Consider the following 21,360-nt stretch of genomic DNA (forward strand, 5'->3'; position numbering starts at 1 on the left):
CACAGAAAGGAAAGCAAAGTAAAACAAAACACTGTGTACCCTCAAGCCCCGGGAACCACCACCCCCTGAAATTTGTGTATTACGGGAGGCAAACTGCGTAAATTATGTTTATATTTATTCACATGCCACCTTGCGTGATGCACCAGTAGGATGCAGGAGGCCTTCAGCCCCAGGAGCCGCAGCGTCAACCTGACGAGTCCCGAGATAAAAGCTAAAATATCGGAATCAGAGCCTGAATATCCCAAACCCGCTGTTCGGATGGAAAACCAGAAACTGCACCGAGTCCAGAACCGCTCCGATGAAGAGGAGCTTCTGAGAGGGGCACAGGTGCGACTTCGGCACATTGATGGACAACCCCAGCAGGTGCAGGAGGTCGGCCGTAGTCTGGAGGTGGGAAACGACTGTCTGGGGCGAGCCCGCCTTCAACAACCAGTCGTCGAGATAGGGGAAGACTGGAACACTTGATCTGCGCAGATAAGTGAATAAACATGTGAATAAATCTTCCTACTTTTCTACGAGACTATAGAATAGTGTCCATATACCACCACAATCTGCGTTTCTATATGCATGGCATCTATAGAAGAGATAGTGTACATTTTACAGATGAAGGAAGGAAACCGAGTCTTCCTCATGAAATTTAGATTCTGCGTCGGTACTAAAATCTCTCAATAAACACAAGGGCTCTTTGTAGATCCACCCGACATCTATACACATAAGCTTGATATATATCTCAAAAATACATGCTTCATTTTTTTCAGTGACCAAATGCGTGGATCCTAAGCGCATCTCGTGACTTTTTTTGTAAACAAATGTTCTTACTTTTATTGCCCTATGGCTCCATATGTCATCCCCTGAGCAGGCCTAGGGGGTCAGTGTGTGTCTAACCTGCCCCTGTTCTCGTTTTGCCAACATATTTCACAGACTTCTTCACCCTCGCTTCTACTGAGGCACAAAATGGCTGCCAACAGTTCCTGGTTTCGAATGTTTACAACCGCTTGACAGCCAATTAGAAATCAGTGCATGATTGGGACGGTGCGCTTATCCTACGATGCCAATCCTCACACAATCTGCGGATCCACCGCTCCCATAGATATATAAATGAGTTTAACCGCAATTTTCTCAAAAACTACTGAACAAATTGACACCAGATAGGCGAAAGGCACAAGTCGGAACTGAGGACTACCTCTTTGCCAAATTTGATGCAATTCCGTTCAGCCGTTCGGGCTGTAGCCGTGTCCAAAGGTCCTATGCGAAATTGCATGGGGAAAACACGTTTTGGGACCCCCCTTTTTTCTCGGCCCCCCGCTTCACCAATCACCCCCAAGCTTTCAGGGAAGGAGCGGAACTGAACTGGCCAAAAGATTGGAAAATGTCAAAAAGATTCATCAATCGACGCCAAAGTTATTGGCAATAGAATGTTGAGGTTTTCCTATGGATAATAGGTCCTAACTATAACTACCTACTGGCGACCGCCAGTAGGTAATAAATCACAAGAGATCCTTTGTCAGCTTGCAGCGTTGTCAGTGCTCGTATCATGTGATCAAGACCCGAGTGGGGGTCAAAACGCGTAAAGGCGGACTTGCAGGGCACTAAATAAACATCACTTGATTGGCACCAAGAATCTGGGGTCCGCTTTTCTTCCTCTTGTCCTGGCGGCGAAAGTTGCATATATATATAATATATATATATATATTACCTACTGGCGATAGCCAGTAGGTGTATATAGTTAGGACCTAGCTACCATAGGAAATCCGCAACATTTTATTGGGAATAACTTTGGCGCTGGTTGAGGAATTTGCATGTAATTTTCCAAAATTTAGGCCAGCTCTGCTCCGCTCCTTCCCAGTTTCGGGGGGATTCGTCATACGGGGGCCGAGAAAAAAGGGGGGTCCCAAAACGTGTTTTCCCCATGTTAATTGCCATAGGACGAATAGACAAGGCTACAGTCCGCAGCCCTGCGTACCAGTCCCTACAAGGGATTAGATGTGTGTATACATCTATGAATCACTGAGTGGGTTTTTAGATACTTTTATTGCTGTGACAATGGATTCAAATATGATACTCTGTATTTTACAAAGAGTGATGAAAGATTTTACTAGTGTATAAAAAGGTGTATGTGATTGTCACGTGGATGATGTCATCAGTGATGTCATCAGTGATGTCATTTGAGATGTCATCAGTGATGTCACTGACCATGTCATGAATGATCTAATATGTGACATCATCAGCAGTGGATTGCGGGTGCGCGAAATATAGTTAGTACAACTAACTATATAGGAGCAATTTCAATGGTTTTTTAAATGCTAATTCCTAACTATATAAGGCCTGAAACCTATGGTTTTTTCAGTGAATATATATATATATATATATATATATAATATATATATATATATATATATATATATATATATATATATTAGCAATTTCTTTTTCCACCTCTAGGCTCGCTCGCTACAAGCGCCCTCCCAAGCAGCACAGACACGGACCATAGATTTAGTGCTGTTCTTTATTTCAAAAGTTGCGTGCTAGTCGCTTACATATATATGACATCCCTTCCTGTTCCTCTTCTTCTCTTCCCCAGAGTAAGTTAACCCTTGAAGCATTCCCTATTCAAGTTTCTGATCGTTACCTAAAGAATAGAAAGGTAACCACCGTTATCCACCGTTATCCAGATCTTTACAATAACATCTCGTGCCAACAGTCAAATCTTTGCATGAGTTTATCCAGTATCACGTTCCGCCAAACAACTGAATGATCAACATAAGACCAAGGCAATATTACGTTTCCAAAAATGTATTAAAACATTTATAAGCATTACTTACTGTAAAATGACTCATCCTCTGGAGAGCAAGGAGATCTCTCCTTGATGTTTTTGGGTGGGATAATCCCCGCCTCTGAGCCCATAATAGAACTAAAACGTTCCTCTTCATTAACTAGCAAATTTTTCATTCCATGTCAGGACCAGAGGCGAGGATTATTCATGTTCAAAGCTAATTTACCACCAAATGTGTGGCTTCTGAAGTGTAGCAGGCCGCAAAACATTGCACATGATCTCCAGATTCTGCCGTGATCCACTTTACCCACCTAGCAATGGATGGGGAGGATACAACCTTGAATGGCTACTATAGAGCAATCAGGCGTTGTTCCTCCTGCCTGCCTATTCCCAGCTGTCATATCCTTGTATGCTTTAATGCATCATACCACCACAATTTTGGGTTATCACTAAACGCAGGATAGGATATCAACCTGGGGCCATATTACAGAAGGTGCCCTAGGGGTGCAACAGGAATTTGCGTCCAAATGCTAGCCTCCCCAGGGGAGGTGCAGCAAAGAGAAATGTTTTAATTTCTCCTCGTTTTTTTCTCCTCTTTCTATTTGTATTGTATTCTGCAGCACACATAGAAGGAGAAAATCACCTCTTGTGATTGTTTTTGTGCAGGAAGGTATGCCTTCCTGCACAAAAGCAATCTCCCCTAAAACGCAGACACCCTTGTACCATGGTGCCAGGGTGCCTGCGTCGGTGCATGGCAGGCAATTGTGCACCATCGCACGGGAGAGCAAAGGGATCCGTCATATCACTGGAGATATGACGCATCCCTTTGATTCCAAAGTATCGCAGTGCGGCACCGTCAAATGGATTGTGGTGCCATGCTGCATTACATTGTCATAAATAAGGCCCTTAGCATATGTGTAATGTCTGTTCTCATTCGATCTAGATGTCTCTCCTCACATCAGTGAATGCCTTCCGACATCTGACCTGAGCTGCTACTCTGGGAATCATCATGGAAGGTGGAACGGCACAGGGTTTGCCATTCGACCAGTCCTGGAGGAATGCATCCACTCCTGCTGCTTCCAGATCATATACAGAGGTAAATGAAAATTCAGTCTGGACGCAAAGAGATCAAACTCTCATGGTCCCCATCTGTCCATTAAGGCCACGAAGATTCTGCGATCCAGTTGTCAATCGCCGTTGTCTGTGAAGTACCTTGAAGTCTAGACCACCTTTGTTTTCTGGGTTACTGGAATGTACTCTGCCATTAGCGAGATCTATCCTTGCAGGCAGCAATGCCAGATGTCCTTCTCGAGCTTAGACATGGCCCTCGAATGAGTGCCTCCCAAGCAGGTGATGTTCTAGACTGTGGACTAGTCCATCAACAGAAGGGTGCAGCAGGAGATCTTCTCTCTGGTGAGGGATTTTATTGCAAAGGATCTGTCCAGGAGATCCTGGCAGTTGATTGTAGCTTCAATTCCTTCTCTGTACATCTGCCCTCCATAGAAATGTCACTGCGGCTGGCTCCACAGCCCTGATGGCTGGCATCCGATTCCATACCCTGGATGCTTTTATGGCAGCGTCTCCTGACATGGGATGTTTTGATGACAGTGCCGTCATGAAATCTGGGTAAAATCCATCATTCTCTTGCTCACTCTGCCAACCCAGTTCAGACATGGCCATATGCAAATCAGCCTTGACCCTGTGCCTCATGGGAACAGTCCAGCTCGAACTGTCAAGCCATGCCTTCCCTGGACCGGAAACAAGCTTCCTAGGACCGGTTTCGGGGTTTCAACCCTCTTCAGCAAGGATAGCTTGAATCCAGTGGCACAGGCTCGTGCAGGTGATCCCGCTGGTAGGGTGCACCGTGGGTGCACATAACAGGCCGTGCAGGTAATCCCTCATGTAGGGTGCGCCGCGGGTGCACACAATAGAATGTGCAGGTGACCCCTCAGGTAGGGTGCGCGCTGGAGCTCCAGCGGATCTCTCTCTGTGGGTACCATGGGTGCTTGTGTGAAGGTTCAAAGCGGATCTGAGAAGGGTGCGGATGCAGCTGGGTCCTAAAACAAGGCCCGATTCACAACCTCTGCTCAGTGGGGGCATATTATCAAGTAGCAGCGATAATTATCGTTGGCCGCGCTTAGCGTGAATTTTTTTTCCGCCTGCTATCACTGGAAATTATCGCTAGCGCTGTATTAACAACGCATAGCGCAATGGCGATAATTATTCCAGCGATAGAGGTGTTTTCCATGGAACATCGCTGGTTTTCCAGCGATGTTCCATGGAAAACGGTGATAACCTTGTTGATACGACCCTGTGGTCGTATCAGCCTAATCCACCCCTAATGTTAAGTATACGACAGCATTTTAGCAGACGTTAGTTTTTGGTGAAAACCGCGGTTTTCGCCTAAAACTAACGTCTTCTAAAATGCTGTGGGCTGCCTTGTAAATATCGCAATGTACACATCAGCAATAATTTACATGCAGTACTGCCCAGTGATGCCCACTTTGCATCTCATTAGAGATGCAAAGCTAGGCGTCGGGAAAACGGGTGCTAACATGTACTGATGCATGTTGACACCCACTTTTAAATAGGACGATAGTTTTATCTCCGCTTTTTTGGCTTTTTAAGCCAAAAAAGCGGAGATAAGGCCCTTGTTGATATGCCCCTGTGGTACTTAAAGTCCTGCGACAGTGAGAGCACTCACTACTACACAATGCTGTTCACAAGGTGGCGGCCCAAGAGTTCCACCGCTCTCTGGAGGATCCGCTCCGGTGGCAGAATGGAAACCTCAGTCCATGGAGGAGTTAAAATGAGGAGTCCAAGAGGGGGCGTGGCTAGCAGCCGGCAAGATGGCTGCGTGCTAGAGAGGCTCCGGCGAAGCGGTACCTACCCGGCAAAATCCGACCATTGATCCGAGGGCTAGCAGAGCTGTAAGACCCTCTGCGAATGCCGGCAACCGGGCGGCGGCGACTGCGACAATCCTGGTGCCGATCGGCGGCGGCATCGCTGAGCTGTGGGGGAGACGAGATCGCGGCCTGCCCCGCATGGAAAACCCAGACCTCGATTGCTCCGAGACCCTGGGCGGAAGTTGAAAGGGACGGAGGTGGAGGTGGCGACTTCTCACCTGGACCCAGACTTCGGCACTGATGCTGACGATGCAAGCACCTGATGGGCACCGGGTGTGCCTATAGCGCAATAGCCTGAGCGGGACCCACGTGAACTACATGCAGCGCTTCCCCCCCTCCTCCAGATCCGGGGAGCAACGGACAGCACTGGTGAGCGAGAGGGCCTGGGGGCAGTGACGAGGCTGCCACACGGCCTATCTGCGATGAGGGCGGAGGGCAGATCTCGAGACCTGCTGCCCCCCCTCCCCTCCCTCTAAATAAATCTGGATGCCTGATCTAAGCTTGGTGGCGACCCTGAGGCCTTCACAGCCTTGAGTCTGTACTGGTCACGATCTATTCGCGCACGTCCAGCGCGACCTGCACAGGCTCCTAGGCCCGATCTTCCTCCCCTCACAGTGGCCTTAGATGAAACTCCTCCTGTGAAACTTTGAGCCCGCTTTCAACGGGGCGGTATTACCGGGCCCACCCTACCCATTAGCCCCGAGTGTACTGCTGCTTTCCGGGGGTTGCCCCCCTCCCTCCACAGATTCCAGGAGGAACACTGGGAACAGGGGTCACAAAGGCCTCTCTAACGACGAGCACACAACCGAGCCGGGTACGACACGACTCCCAAAGAGGCCCCTGGACATACCTTAAGTGACCATCATGTCGGGCAAGGGGGCCAGAAACCAGACCTCGCAGGCAAAGCTCGACAAATACGCCTACACAAAGGATTTCCCCCGCTTCCAGCAGGACAGGGAACAGCAAGGGGGGCCACGGGCACAGATGCTGCTGCAAAAGTGACCCATGAAGATATTATGGCGGCACTTACCAACGTACAGGCCACGGTAGGCTCTATCTCCACTGATGTCTCCCTACTCAGGGCGGATTTTCAAAAAATCACGACTCGAGTCACGGAAGTGGAAAAAATGACAAAAACCCTGACCACAGAAACAGCACCCTTGAAGAAAACGGTAACACGCCTAGAGGAAGAAAATAAAGTGTTGTTTGATAAGCTGGATGAGCAAGAAGTGCGATCGCGACGCAATAACATCCTGGGCATTCCAGAAAGTGACGGCTCGCAAGCAATGGACCTGTATGTCGAGGACCTCATTAAAACGTGGCTGCAGCCTAAGGGCCTATCCACTTTCTTTTCCGTCGAACGGGCACATAGGGTGCCGGGTGGCAAAGCTAAACCAGGAGTACCCCGGAGGCCAGTGCTAGCCCGTCTGTTCAATTTTCGGGATCACGACGGGATCCTTCAGACAGCATGCGCCTCCCCACAAATTTGCGTGTTAAACTCCGCCATTTCATTCTTCCCAAACTATAGGCTGCGGTGTCCCGGCGCCGTCGCAGTTTCCTAGAAGTTAAAAAGGCGCTGAGGGCTCGTGAGGTGGCTTGCTCGATGATATTCCCCGCTAAACTGAGAGTCGTGGCAGAAGGGAAAACCTGGTTTTTCGAGACGCCGGTAGAAGCGTATGACTGGCTCGAGGGGTTGCGGAAGCCGAATGGCTCCCGACGCAGAAACAAAGATCACCACCGCAGGACTAACGACGAAGCGGCGAACAGTCAAGACCTTTTCCAACAGGACGACAGCCCCTCGCAGATAGTGGATACGGAGGACTTGGGCAATGGAGGACCTGGGCAAGCGAGCGACGCACATGAAAATATCTTTCCTTACTGATTGAACATTTTGCTTATGCCGCTCTGGGACGCTGAACTGAAGCAGACCATACCGAGACCGGGAGGGTATACCCTTGCATGGACCTCTCACCCCCCTACACGCAATGACATGTTCTGGGTGGGAAGAAGCACTCTGCTGAGTTGGGGTGGCGGGCAGTTGAAAGTCCGTTAGGCAGGGAGGCAGGGAGGTGGGTGGGCTCCGGGGTTGGGATTCTTCTTATTTTTTGTTTTTTGGTTGTAATTTTGGTTGAAGTTGACAAGACAGCATGGCCTCTACCACTTGACTGGCCCCAGCATGCCATGACACACTCGCCACCCCCATTTACATCCACAACCCCCGATGGCTATAGACACACAACACTCTAATGTAGATGGCGTGACCCCTATGAAACCAGTGTCACCGCTTACACTATTGACATGGAATGTGCACGGACTGGGCGACAATATTAAGCGCGGGCTGGTGTTATGGTCCTTGAAACGACAGGCTCCCACTCTAGCACTCTTACAGGAGACTCATCTCTTGGGTTCAGCATGCAGGGTGATGGATAGATGGGGATTCAAAATGATAGTGCACTCGGAATTCACCACTGGGTCAAGGGGCACAGGTATTTTAATCCGTAAAAACTCTCAGTTTTTAGTCCTACACACTAAACACGACGATCATGGGTGCTTTGCAGTGATACATGCTCTATGGGAAGGCAGACTGCTTAATGTGGTGTCAGTCTATGTTCCTCCAGCGCTTCACACGGTGGCACTCCCGACCCTTAGCAAATTTATCTTAGCTCTTCCGGAGGCAGACCTCCTCATCGGGGGGGACTTTAATGCGGCAATAGATATGGAGATGGACCGACACCCAGTGCGGCAGCAACGGCTGGGAATCTCCCATCTACAAAGCTTTACAGAAGCGCTGGGTCTGATAGATGTGTGGAGACGACAACACCCAGAGACGAAGCAATACACTTTCCATTCCCCTGTTCACAATAGTCTCTCTCGCATTGACTACTTTTTCACTTCGCAGTCCTGCATACCATACATACCTGAAGTAGCTATAGGACCCAGGGGGGTATCTGACCACTCACCAATAGTACTGTCTTACGCCTCGCAAAATACCACCCGAACACGACTGTATCCCATCTACCCGGGTTATCTGCGTATCCCTCAGGTGCGGAAGGAGCTCGCCGGACCACAAAACAATTCTTTACTGAAAACATAGCCTCGGTTACTTCTGCAGCCACTCTCTGGGAGGCATACAAGACGGTATTGCGGGGGCAGGCTATAGCCACGATCACAGGTCATAAACGTTCCAAACGCCTAGAACTGACAACCTTAGAGCATGACCTACAATTAGCAGACACTATCTACTCCACTGACCCCACACCCGAGAACGACCGCATTCTAGACCTAAAACAACAGCAATATAGGGAATATCTCAGACAAGAGACGGCGGCGTCCCTGACAGCGACTAGGCACAGGATATACGAAGTGGGCGATAAAGCAGGAAAACTACTGGCCTGGCTAGATAGGAAAGAACGCAGCTCCAGAACGATTGCGTGCCTGCAGACGGCAGAGGGCCAGCTTGTTTCAGAACCCGACGCCATAGCGCATACACTGGCAGAACATTTCCGGATGGTGTATACCTCCTCTTCGGGCACCACACCGACGGCCGCAGAGGAACTATTGCAGACCATAGAGTTGCCAAGCCTAGACTCGGACGCTGTGGCAGAGCTAGAGTCGGAACTAACCTTAGATGACATAGGCGCAGCCATCAAATCCTTGCAGTCCAGAAAAGCGCCGGGATGGTGTATACCTCCTCTTCGGGCGCCACACCGACGGCCGCTGAGGAACTATTGCAGACCATAGAGTTGCCAAGCCTAGACTCAGACGCTGTGGTAGAGCTAGAGTCGGAACTAACCTTAGATGACATAGGCGCAGCCATCAAATCCTTGCAGTCCGGAAAAGCGCTGGGACCCAACGGAATTCCAGTGGAACTCTACAAGTGCTTGGCAGAATCCCTCGGCCCGCATCTACTTGCAATGTATAATGATAGTCGGGACCAGGGTATATTACCGCTAGACCAGAGAACAGCCACGATCATGGCAAATCTTAAGCCCGGCAAGCCCCCTACAGAGTGCCACTTTTACCGTCCCATTTCACTGCTCAATGTGGAAGCTAAGATCCTTGCTAAACTGCTCGCTAATAGGCTACAAACACACTTACCCGATTTAATTCATCCAGACCAGTCCAGCTTTATGCCTTGCAGGAACACTCCACTCAATCTTCGACGTCTTCATAATGTGCTGGCTCAAAGACATTTATTAACTGAACCCTCAGCAGTACTGTCGGTGGACGCCCAAATGGCGTTCGATATGGTATGGAATGGGGGTACCTCTGGGCGGCGCTTCAGCGCTTCGGTTTCGGCCCGAACTTTTGTGCGTGGGTCCGGCTCCTTTACACGGCTCCGGTGGCACATGTAGCGGTCAACGGTCACTTGTCAGAAACGATACCATTGTCGAGAGGGACCAGACAGGGGCGCCCCTTGTCTCCACTCCTGTTTGCATTGGTGTTGGAGCCCTTGGCGGCTAGGGTCAGGCAGGCCCCATTACTGCGAGGTATACGTTGGACAGAGGACTGGGAGGACCGCATCTCCCTTTATGCCGACGATATCCTGGTATATCTTGCGGACCCCATGAGAGCTCATTGCCAGCGCTACTGGAGATTTGCCACGCTTTCGGACCTACCTCCGGATATACTATCAATTGGTCTAAGCCAGTTCTCTACCTCTTGAGTGGTCCGGATCCTCGGCTCCCCAGGGATTGTCCCTTACAGCTCGCGCGAGACTCCTTTAAATACTTAGGCATTGTCATCACAACTGACCCGGCCGCATTCCATAACAATAATTTAACCCCCCCCCCCCTGGAGCGCCTACGAAGAGATGTGGCCCATTGGGCGGCTCTACCCCTGACATTGCTGGGGAAAGCAGCATTATTTAAAAGGATGGCCTTGCCAAGCTTCTTGTATGCACTGGAAAATACACCCTTCCCAGTACCCTTGCAATATTTCAAACAAGTGGCAGCACTGGTATCCACGCTCCTTTGGGGTAACAAGCCACTGCGTGTTGCGCAGACAAAGTTGCACCGTAGCTGGTATGATGGTGGGATAGCGCTCCCAAATGTCCAATTTTACTATTGGGCGGTGCATCTCAAGATCATTAACCAATGGCTGCACGTCCCTCACACAGACCCGGCATTTAAGGCTGATCGCGCACAACTTGGAACAGACAATATGTTAGCGGCCCTCTACAACCCAAGGCGCGCACAGTCATTAGAGGGGCCAACGCGACACACGGTCATGTTATGGTACAGGGCGCAGGCACATCTAGGGTGAAAGGGTGTCATCACCAGACTTACCCCGCTCTGGGACTCGAAACAATTCGGCACACTTCGGAATATTAAGGGATTCCAACATTGGGATGCCATTGGTATCTCCACAGTGGGTGACCTCTGGGAAAGGGGAACAGTCATTCCTTTCAATACGCTGCAATAACAGTATGACCTTGCACCCACTGAAACATTTTGCTACCTACAAATCCGCCATGCTCTAATGACGCTGATGTGCCTAAAGCCTCCCCCCTGGAGGATAGACTTCTGACGGACTTCATGCAAAAACTAGCCGCATCACTCACGTACCGTAAGTTACTCAATAACATTCCAGATCCCATGACAGCCATAAAAGATAAATGGGTAGACAATATTCAAGACATGGACGAGACAGAATGGCAGGAGGCCCTGGCCTCGCCCCGAGAGGTGGGAATCCCATCTAGACTCAGGTTAGTGCAGCTGAAAATTCTACACCGTTCCTATCTTACTAGACCAACACTTAATAAAATTTGCAGGGCACAACACCCATACTGTCTACGGGGATGCGGGAAGAGGGTACTTTTTTCCACACTGTTTGGGACTGTCCATTTATATTGGATTATTGGCGTGAAGTCCTTCGCACGATATCCCAGACACTGCATGTCTCTTTATTACCTGAACCGAGGAGGTGCCTCCTCAACATATGGGAACCAAATGATCTGACGAGACATGGTCAAACTTGGCCGACACTGGGCTTCATGGTTGCAAAACGTAACATTGTGCAACAATGGGGAGACACTGACCGTCCGCTCCTGGAGTCCTGGTGTAGGGACATGGATGTCACAATGATCACGGAGAGACCAGTTTATGTAAATAGGAATTGCCCTGGGAAGTGGACAAAGGTATGAGCAGCCTGGAACGCTTATAGAGGGGACATATGCAAGCCTATTGCTGACGTGGATCATGATGACTCTGATGATGCTGAATCTGGGGGTGATTGATTGGGCGGGGAAGGGGTCATTGTATCGCAGATTATTATTGCATACCAGAAATGTGAATGCGCAGTGGTACAGTTATTGCTGGATTTGCTGTATTGAAAATAATGTGAACTTTCTTACATGTGAAGGAAGCTGTTCTTTTCCATGTTATAAAACTAATAAAAACATGTTTAAAAAAAAATGAGGAGTCCATGTGTATGGGCCACGAGAGAGGGGGAAAATGAGGAACAATTTCGACTAAATGGGAGGAAATTAGGGACATTTAAAGAGGGGTTTAGAGGGACATGCTACTACAGAGCACACCCACAGAAGAGTAAGGCTGTTACTGTTCACAAACTGAGTCAGGGCCGGACTGGCCGTTGTGGGCACGGGGTTACCCCAGTGGGCCTCCAGGGTGGGGACCAGTTTTGGACTCCTCCGACGTTTTTGTTCCTAGGGGCCAGTTTTGAAGCTGCAATATCGCCCCCCTGTAACAAACAGTGCAGCGGTGAGATTGCAGTGGTACTTCCAACCAGCACCCCCACCCCCGGTGGGGTGACCAACCGTCCGTAAATGTCACTGACTGCCCGTAATTTGAGCCTCTTGTCTGTTGTCCGTCTGGGCTTCTTCCACGGAGGCCTTTTGTCTGTAATTTCAGACATTGGCCTGAGCTGCCCCCTGCAAGCAGCCTGTAACTCTCACTGCAGGGGGCCGCTCCCGCTCCTGCTGTGATCTGTGGCCTGCAGCAGCCCCTCCCCGGCCTGGCACAGACTGCTATCAGGCTCATTATCATTCTGTATGTCGGCCTAATTATCACATACAGAATAATAATGGGCCTCTCTGCCCAGGGACAGCATTACGGATCTGGTGGGTTTTTTCAGTGGGGGAGAGGGGGCGTGTAGGATCTGAGAAGCCTTCAGCTTTGATATTTTTCTACACTTTGGTTTTTTGAATATGCAAACACAGGTGTGTTTCACTCGCATACACAACAGATGCAGTGAGTGCAAGGTTCTCTCACGCTAAAAGAAACGTATTTTGACTTGTGCTTGTGTTGGTTGTCTATTTACTTATGCACTATTGCGGGACTTCCTCTGATGTGTATGCAAAGCGTACCTTTTGTCCCGAATTTTCGTACTGAATTCTAACCTTCTGTTATGAATTTTTGTCATACATTTTGACCCTTTGTCCTGAATTTGCACCCATGCCAGTTGGTCACCCTAACCCCCGGGGTAGCCGAGCAATTTGCTAGGGCCAGTTTAGGTTCCCAGTCCGACAGGGAACTGAGTCTGTTACAACAGGCACTTATGAAGTTACAACTGCCCTAAACATGTCAAAACAGGCTTCAATTAATTCCACCCCAGTCTTGGAGTAAGTCAAGCACCACACATGGCCAATCACTGGGACTGCATGACACTCCCATAGAAGTTATTGCCGGCAGGGAATTAAAATAACAACCCATAGGAACTGATGTTAAATTAATTAAATTAGTTTGCCATTAAAAATCATTTCCATCTATCTCTAATTCTATCTTTTGTTTTTTACTGTTAAACATATATATATTTAATATTATACGTAATTAAAAAATATTAGAATGTAATAATTTGGAGATTTTTTTTACATTAAATGTATAACTTTGAATCAAATGTCTTAAGAAAAAATGTGAGAAGTCGTTTTTTTAGTGTTGTTGATAACTTGAAATTAAATTAATATATGTCAATAATTGTATTATTTAATACACATTATATTTAGGCTAATTGGTTTTAGATTTAAACCTATAATAACTGAAAAAAAAAACACCAAAAGGAAAATAGCCATCACCGGTGTAAACATATCTACACTGAAAAAACACCTTTGTAGCCACAAACTAAGTGCCATTCAAAGAAAGGACAAGATGAGTGAAAGAGACATTTGTATTTCTTCCTGAAGGGACCAATACAATATAACTTTGTTATACATGGTAGCATCAAGAAAGACTGGGCTAACATTATTCTGCTTGAGTTTTACTGTTTAGGATGTCACTGGAACATTGTCTCTTCTTCCTTCTGCTTTTTTCAGTTTTGTGGTGTTTGGTCTAAAGATGCAGTGTTTAGAAGCATGCTTACGGTCTTATTCAGTTATTTTATAAAATGTAGAGAATCTGGAAATATTAAAATCATATTTGATATTTTGTGTACATTTGATTTCACTGATAGGTAAAATAGCTGGTTTCATAAGATTCTTTCCTAATATGTACCATCACATGTACCCATCAGCACCCTTTTCTAGTGAGTCAGTATTGATTGTAAGTGAATTGCCAAACACCCTAAGCTTTAAACATTCAATGCAAGATGTAGTGACAGGTATTTGTGAAAATAAAGTTGTCACCAAGCATCTAAGATAGGGGTGGAAACATGACACCAGACGTTTGGTAAACATGGAACGCCGTGTCACTTGGAAAGCTGCTGAAAAAAGTTCCAACCAAGTTCAATAAAGATTGGAGTGATATTGTTTGTATTTGCAGTAAATCAGCTACGTATGTGAAAAAGTTATATGATGGTCTATCAAAATCGATACCTGTGTGGAAGTGCTTCCCTATAAGAGATCCTTGTCACTTGCTTGATGGTATGCTGAAAGCATCTTTACAATCTTTAGAGTTAACCTCATCACTGCTAAAGGAATTTTCCTCCTGTGCTGGCCCCGATCTAAATGGGTGTGGTTGTGACGGAACCATTCCGTCATCAGCACTGCCCAACTGTGACTGATGACGGAATGGTTCCGTCACAAGCATCGAAGGGGTTAATGAAGAATGCTATTGACATTGTAGTCCATTCTGGCGCAGTAAAATGTATGTGGACCTCTTATACCCTGTGCACATGCTATCTAGGCACATGCACTATCAGTGGAGAAAGCAAGCAATAATTAAAATTAAATGAAAATTCCATAAACACCGGAAAAACACTGTTTCTGTTGTTTTTAATAGCGCGAAAATGTGTAACCACTGAAAACCACTGTTTTTTTAAGGTATTGAAAAACCCCACCAGAATTTACCAAAAATAGAAACTGAAAACAGGAAAGCCTAATTATATTTAATGAGTCTCTACCTGAAAACCTAAAGTTAGCATGCTAAAGAAGGGCTATGCAGAACCATTTTCCCAAATGAAAGAGTAAAGTTAGGCCACTATGGAAGCGCTGTGTGCGACCAGAGACATTTTAAGGCACAGGCAAAGTGGGCAACTACCGAGGACCCCCACCTTACAAGGGCCCCCCCTGAGTACGAGAATTGAGGGGCAGATCTACAAGGAAGTCCAGCAGCGTAGCACCGCAAGCCCTTTGGCTGCGCCACGCTGCGGCACTTCCGAAGCACAGGGATGCAACATATTTACAAGAATAAATTGCATTCCTGTGCTCTCCCCTGCGATGGCGCACAAACTGCAGCCATGCTCTGGCGCCGGGAACCCTTGCACCATAGTGCAAGCATGCCTGCGTCGTGGGGAGATTGTTTTTGTGCAGAAAGGTGCCCCTTCCTGCACAAAAACAATCACTACAGGCTTTTTCCTCTTTCAATGCGTGCTGTAGAATGCAGCAAGCATTGAAAGAGGAAAAACCGAGCAGAAATGAAAACATTTCTCCTCGTTGCGCCACGTAACATTGACACACATTTCCCGATTTACGATTCTTCGTAAATATGGAAATGTGTCTAGTTCCATGGGTGTTGCGTGGGAATACCCACAGTAACACCCATGGAACGCCCCTTCCAAGCAAAGTGCTGCATGTGAAGGGGCCGTATTTACAAGGAGAGGAAAAGTCACGCAGGGTGGCTTTTCCTCTCCTTGTAAATATGGAGAAGTGAAATGCGCGTCCAGTACGTCACAAAAAGTGACTGCCCCTTGCTCTCTAACTCTGTTCTGTGTGTATTTGTATCTTAACCATTAATTCGACAACGTTCGACAACAAAGGACTTAAATAAGAAAAAAAATGGGTAATAAAATTCAAAGCTGTTCCAAACAGGAGCCACCAAAATATTCCATGCCTGACCTCCCCCCCCCCTCCCCCCCCCACCCCCCCACACCCCCTCCCCGAATCCTTGGGACCCGGCTGTGTGCAGCCATTGTCTGGGGTGCAAAGCTTCCGTTTCCCACCTATAGATCCCGCAGAGCGGCCCATATCTTACCCGGACTTGCCATGTAGCGCCTCGAGGAGTCCAGAGTCCTGGTAATCCCAGTCCAGCTCCACAGCAGCGATGAAGTGGGTTCTGGTGAAGCCGGAGATCGCCTGGACCAGGCAGAAGAGCCCGAGGGCGCCGAGCAGGAGTCCCCCCGCGCCGGGCATGGTGAGGCTCAGGAGGGCGAAGGGAGAAGAAGGGGGCGCTCTACCCTCTGTGTGCCCTCAGAGAAGGGCGGCCCTCTGGGGGTGCGAGGGAAAGCTTCGGCACCACCAGAAAGGGCAGCCCTCTCCAGGGCTGGCACAGACCTTTCTGCAGCTGTCCACTCCAGACAGGTCCGAGGGTGGCACAGATGCTCCTCGGCTCTTCCTTCCAAAGAGGGTGCCCTCTGTAGGATAGCTCAAACTCTTCTGTCAGCTCTTCTCCTTTTCCAGAGACAGGATTGCGCCCTCAAAGGTGGCACATACCCTTTTTGTCAGCTCTCATCTTCCAGAGACAGAAGTGCCCCCTCCTAGGTGGCACAGACCCTTCTTTCAGCTCTCCTCCTCCAAAGAGAAGTGTGCCCTCTCCAAGGTAACACAGACTCTTTTGTCAGCTCTCCTCTTCCAGAGAGGAGTACCCTCTCCAAGATGGCACAGACCCTTTTGTCAGCTCTCTTCCACTGGAGACAGGGGTGCCCTCTCCAAGGTGGCACCAACCCGTCTGTTAGCTCTCCTCCTTCAGAGTCAGGGGTGCCCTCTCCAAGGTGGCACCAACCCTTCTGTCAGCTCTCCTCCTTCAGAGACAGGAGTGCCCTCTCCAAGGTGGCACCAACCCTTCTATCAGCTCTCCTCCTTCAGAGACAGGAGTGCCCTCTCAAAGATGGCACCAACTCTTCTGTCAGCTCTCCTCCTCCAGGGACAGGAGTGCCCCCAACAACGTAGCACCGACCCTTCTGTTAGCTCGTCTCCTCCTCCAGAGTGAAGAGTGCCCTCTCCAAGGTGGCACAGACCCTTTTGCCAGCTGTCCTCCAGGGACAGGAGTTCCCTCTCAAAGGCGGCACCGACCCTTCTGTCAGCTCTCCTCCTCCTCCAGAGACAGGAGTGCCCTCTCCAAGGTGGCACAGACACTTAGGTCAGCTCTCCTCCTCCTTCAGAGTCAGGAGTGCCCTCTCCAAGGTGGCACAGACACTTAGGTCAGCTCTCCTCCTCCTTCAGAGTCAGGAGTGTCCCCTACAAGGTGGCACAGACCCTTCTGTCAGCTCTCCTCCTCCTCCGGAGTCAGGAGTGCCCCTTCCAAGGTGGCACCCACCCTTCGGTCAGCTCTCCTCTTCCAGAGAGGAGTCCCCTCCCCGGGGTGGTGGGGCTCACCCCCGTCTGCAGCTCTCAGAGGTGGAGGTGCCCGCACTCAGGAGACGCAGCCCGCCACACCAGCACTGCCCGGATCTCTGGCAGAGACGGAGCCCCCGAGGAGAGGAAACCACAGCAGGAAACGGGAGGGTCGTGGGATGACTTAACACTTTCAGGGAGAAGAGGAACTGCAGCGAAGCAGAGGTGGGCGGGAGGTGTGCCAACAAGTCACTGTGTGCTCCTGGGCAGTCAGGCTATTGCTAAGGCAGTCACTCACACATCAGGCCCGCCTATGCGAGGCCTGCGGGGCAGGGGCCGGGTCAGGTGCATGTGAGCCACTAGAGGCTGAAGACTCGGAGGGTTCATATCGACACTTCCGCTCAGTGGGCACTCGGGGGGAACAGGAGTCTGCGCCGGGATAGCGCAGTGAGCTACCTGTCCTGAGTCAGGGAGAAGGGAGCAGCACTGGCACCTGCAGGGCCCGGCACTGGCGGTGGCAGCGTGAGGGGGGGGGGGGGGGGGGGGACGCCAGAACCAGAGACGGGTGATCGGGGGCCAGAGGAACCAGGCACCCCCAGAGAGGAGGCCTGGCAGAGGCGCACCCGTGGAGCAAACCAACAGCAAGGAATATAGGAGACAGCACAGGGAGGGAGCACACAAGAGACCCCCGCAAGAATCATGGGCTGCCCCTGATGGGAAGGCAGAGGTGGGGCAGTAAACTCCACACAAGCCCAGCAGGGGCCCCAGGCACGGGGCCCCCTCCCCAGCAGTGCTGTCTCTCCCAAGGGCCGCCATGTTTGTGGCGCAGAGAGAGACCCCTTAAGAACTCTAGTGTACTTAGGAGTGACTGGGACTCAGGGTAGGTAATAGGACAGTAAACCCCACACAAGCCCCGCAGGGGCCCCAGGCACGGGGCCCCCTCCCCAGCAGTGCTGTCTCTCCCAAGGACCACCAGAGACAGACCCCTTAAGAACTCTAGTGTACTCAGGAGTTACTGGGACTCAGGGTAGGTAATAGGACAGTAAACCCCACACAAGCCCAGCAGGGGCCCCACGTACGGCCCCCCCTCTCCAGCATTCAACCAATCCATCAGTGTTTGACCTGGCACCTTGGCGTGGGTCTCCCTTCCACTTTCTGTTGCTGTGCCTCATATGTTTTTGCTGGTGTTAGCTGCTCAGGGCACTGTGCCACTGCCAACCACTGCCACCGTGCAAGTGCTCCCTATGAAAAGTGTATACATTGATTGGTTTCCATGATTGGCTTATTTGGTTTACTGTGAGAGCCTAGTACAGTGCACCAGGAGTGCCAGGGCTTGTAAATCCAAATGCTGCTGGTGGGCTTGCAGCACTGGTTGTGCCACCCACAGAAGCGGCCTGGTAAAATGTGTCTACGGTCCAGGGCCGGACTGGGAACCAAAACCGGCCCGGCAAAGTGCTCGGCCGGCCCCCGGGGGGGGAGGTCTGAGCTTTTTGCTGGGGCCGATTTTCGGCCGATTTTGCTGCAGGGACGATTTTGCAGCTATGCTGCATAAACGGCCCTGTAAAAAAAACGGCCCTCAGAGGCCCAAAACCAGCCCTCACCCTTGCCGCGCACCGGGGGAACGGTCAGTCCAGGCCTGCTAAGGTCTGCCATTGCAGAACCTGCGTGCAGTCTGGTACTGTCATGCTGACTGGGCAAGTGCACCCACTTGCCAGTCCTTAAACCTACCCTTAACTTCATATTAGTCACCCCTATGGTAGGCCCAAGGGCAGGGTGCATTGTAAGTATAAGGTAGGACAAGCCCTGATGTGTGGGGTATGTCTAATAGTGAATTACAACCATTTTCGTTTTTAACTGTTGCAAGGCTACCTGTTCTCATAGGCCAGAATGGGCTGTTAGAATTGTTACATTCTATAAACCTAACAGACTCAGGGAACATGGAAGGCATTCGAGTTTAGTATGCCTGAACTCAGAGTAATAAAATACATATTTTAGTAAAGTTTATTTTAATATTCTGTGTTTGCAAATACCACTTTTAGAAAGTAGGTATTTGCTGGCCTAATCATTTCAGCACGCCTCTGCTAGGATGTGTATCTGCTGTCTGGTTTCTGTGAGTGACAGGGCTGGGGAATTCCAGAGGCCAGGGCTAGGTAGCCTGGTGGTGAATGGAGAGATTTACATAAAGATGGGTGGGAGGAGTGCTCTGAATATGACTGTGCCCCTCCACCACAATGCTGGCTCCACCTCCTGTGGAGTGTCTGATGTCTCTAGCCTGCTCCCTGAATGAAAAGTCAGAGTCATATCAACAAAGAACTGGTTTTGGCTGGGCAAAGGCCCCTCTACCCCAGAGGAACAACGGATTTAGGGGTATAAGTATTGGGACCCTGCTCCCAAGAAATTAGATCCATATTTGACAAGAAGACACCTCTGCCTGAAGAGAAGGAACAGGGCAAGCTGAAGGAGGAATACTATCTCTGACCTGGGGGATTGGCCTGCAGAGGTTGCCTTGCTGCTAAAGGAAAGGAGAGAGACTGAAAGACTTTATTTTCCACTTGTGCAAAGATCTCCAAGGGCTTGTGAGTGAGTTGCTCCCTGAACAAAGTCCCAGGACCAGTGGACTTCACCCGCCTTGAGGAGAGCTGCTGGAAACGCTGTCTTTCCCGTAGCACCAAGGCAGGGAGCTGTGTGCGCCTCGTAGGATCAACTCGTACTCTGTGAAGCCCCGTGCCAAGCCGTCCGCCTCAATCAACGGACTCTGTGCCCAACGACTCGTAGCAACGAAGTCAACGAGCCGAAGCCCGCACCGTGACAGGGGGACCACGTACCACACATCGCTTCACCCCTTCGAGCCGCACTGATCAACGCGCACCCTGCCGCTGATGTCAAATCTACAACCGGGCCTAGATGTGGGGTAAGCTTCGCACATCCGCGTCGTACGGCCCGCCTTGCACCGCGCTTAAAGACTGAAAGGCGCCAGCTCCCAAGGTACAGCTCATACGCCGCAACGTAAATGGATCGCACTGCACCAAGCACCGTTCCCTCAATCAACGCGACTCTGAGTTTAGCGACCCGCACAGGCGCCATCAACGAGCCGTAGCTCGCACCGTGACAGGAGGAAATCGCCGCGTACAACGCTTTCTTTTACATTGCCCCGTCCGTGCCGGACACATCAAGCTAAGGTACTGTGTACGACTCGTGCACCATTCTGAGCGCATCGGACAGAAGCGTCCGCTGCGCGTGTTAGACTCTTTGGGTTCGTTTTCATCACCGCAAGGGCCAAACAAAGGAGTACGAATCGCACAGCACTTTAAGAATATGCATTTGAACAAGAACTCTTTATTGCTAATAGTGTTGTGGCTCATTTTGTTGTTATTTGGTCTTGTGCTAAGTCTTATATAAAAGCTAACTATTTTTGATATACAACTAGTGTGGTGTCCATTTATAGTGTTGTCACTGAGTTACTGTATGTGGTCATAAATGCTTAACCTACAACGCCTCTGTAAAAAGCCTTGACTGCTCGAGCCAAGCTACCTAGAGGGTGAGCAGGGGTTATTTTGAGAGGGCAATCCCCTTGTCCTGACTAGAGGAGAGGATCCCTGCTTGTCACAAGTACCTACCTGTGCCAACCAGAGACCCCCAATTCTAACAATCAGTATTTGTAAAGTGCCGCTATTCACCCCTGAGGGTATCCATGCAATTCAGTCTCGCTGGTCTCGATCGAAAAGCCAGGTCTTGAGTCACTTTCTCAAATCCCCGAGTGAGGGTGACATGCGCAAATGCAGGGGTAGGTCATTCCAGGACTTGGCGGCGAGGTAGGAGAAGGAACAACCTCGGCTGCAGCTGTGGTGGGTGTAGGGAGTGTGTGAAAGAGCGGGAGGCGGAGACAGTTGTCGGGTGGGTTGGTGGAAGATCAGGCGGTGGTTAATGTATGCTGGACTCTGGTCGTGGAGGGCCTTGTAGGCGTGCGTCAGCATCTTGAACTGACATCTCTTCTGGACGGGGAGTCAGCGGAGGTTCCT

The 21,360-nt window shown here is 49.8% G+C and overlaps 1 protein-coding gene across 2 annotated transcripts in view; it reads right to left on the reverse strand.

Moving 5' to 3' along the window:
• Positions 1–16,338, reverse strand: part of F8 (coagulation factor VIII) — a 424,604-nt gene extending 408,266 nt beyond the window's left edge. For both annotated transcript variants that reach the window (XM_086942238.1, XM_086942237.1), the window contains exon 1: positions 16,044–16,338. In XM_086942238.1, coding sequence (XP_086798364.1) covers positions 16,044–16,201 — 158 coding nt within the window. In that variant the 5' untranslated portion in view covers positions 16,202–16,338. The remainder of the gene's footprint in view (positions 1–16,043) is intronic.
• Between the last annotated feature and the right edge of the window lie 5,022 nt (positions 16,339–21,360).

This window comes from Lissotriton vulgaris, chromosome 10 (genome assembly GCF_964263255.1).
Source record: "Lissotriton vulgaris chromosome 10, aLisVul1.2, whole genome shotgun sequence".
Classification (NCBI taxonomy): domain Eukaryota; kingdom Metazoa; phylum Chordata; class Amphibia; order Caudata; family Salamandridae; genus Lissotriton; species Lissotriton vulgaris.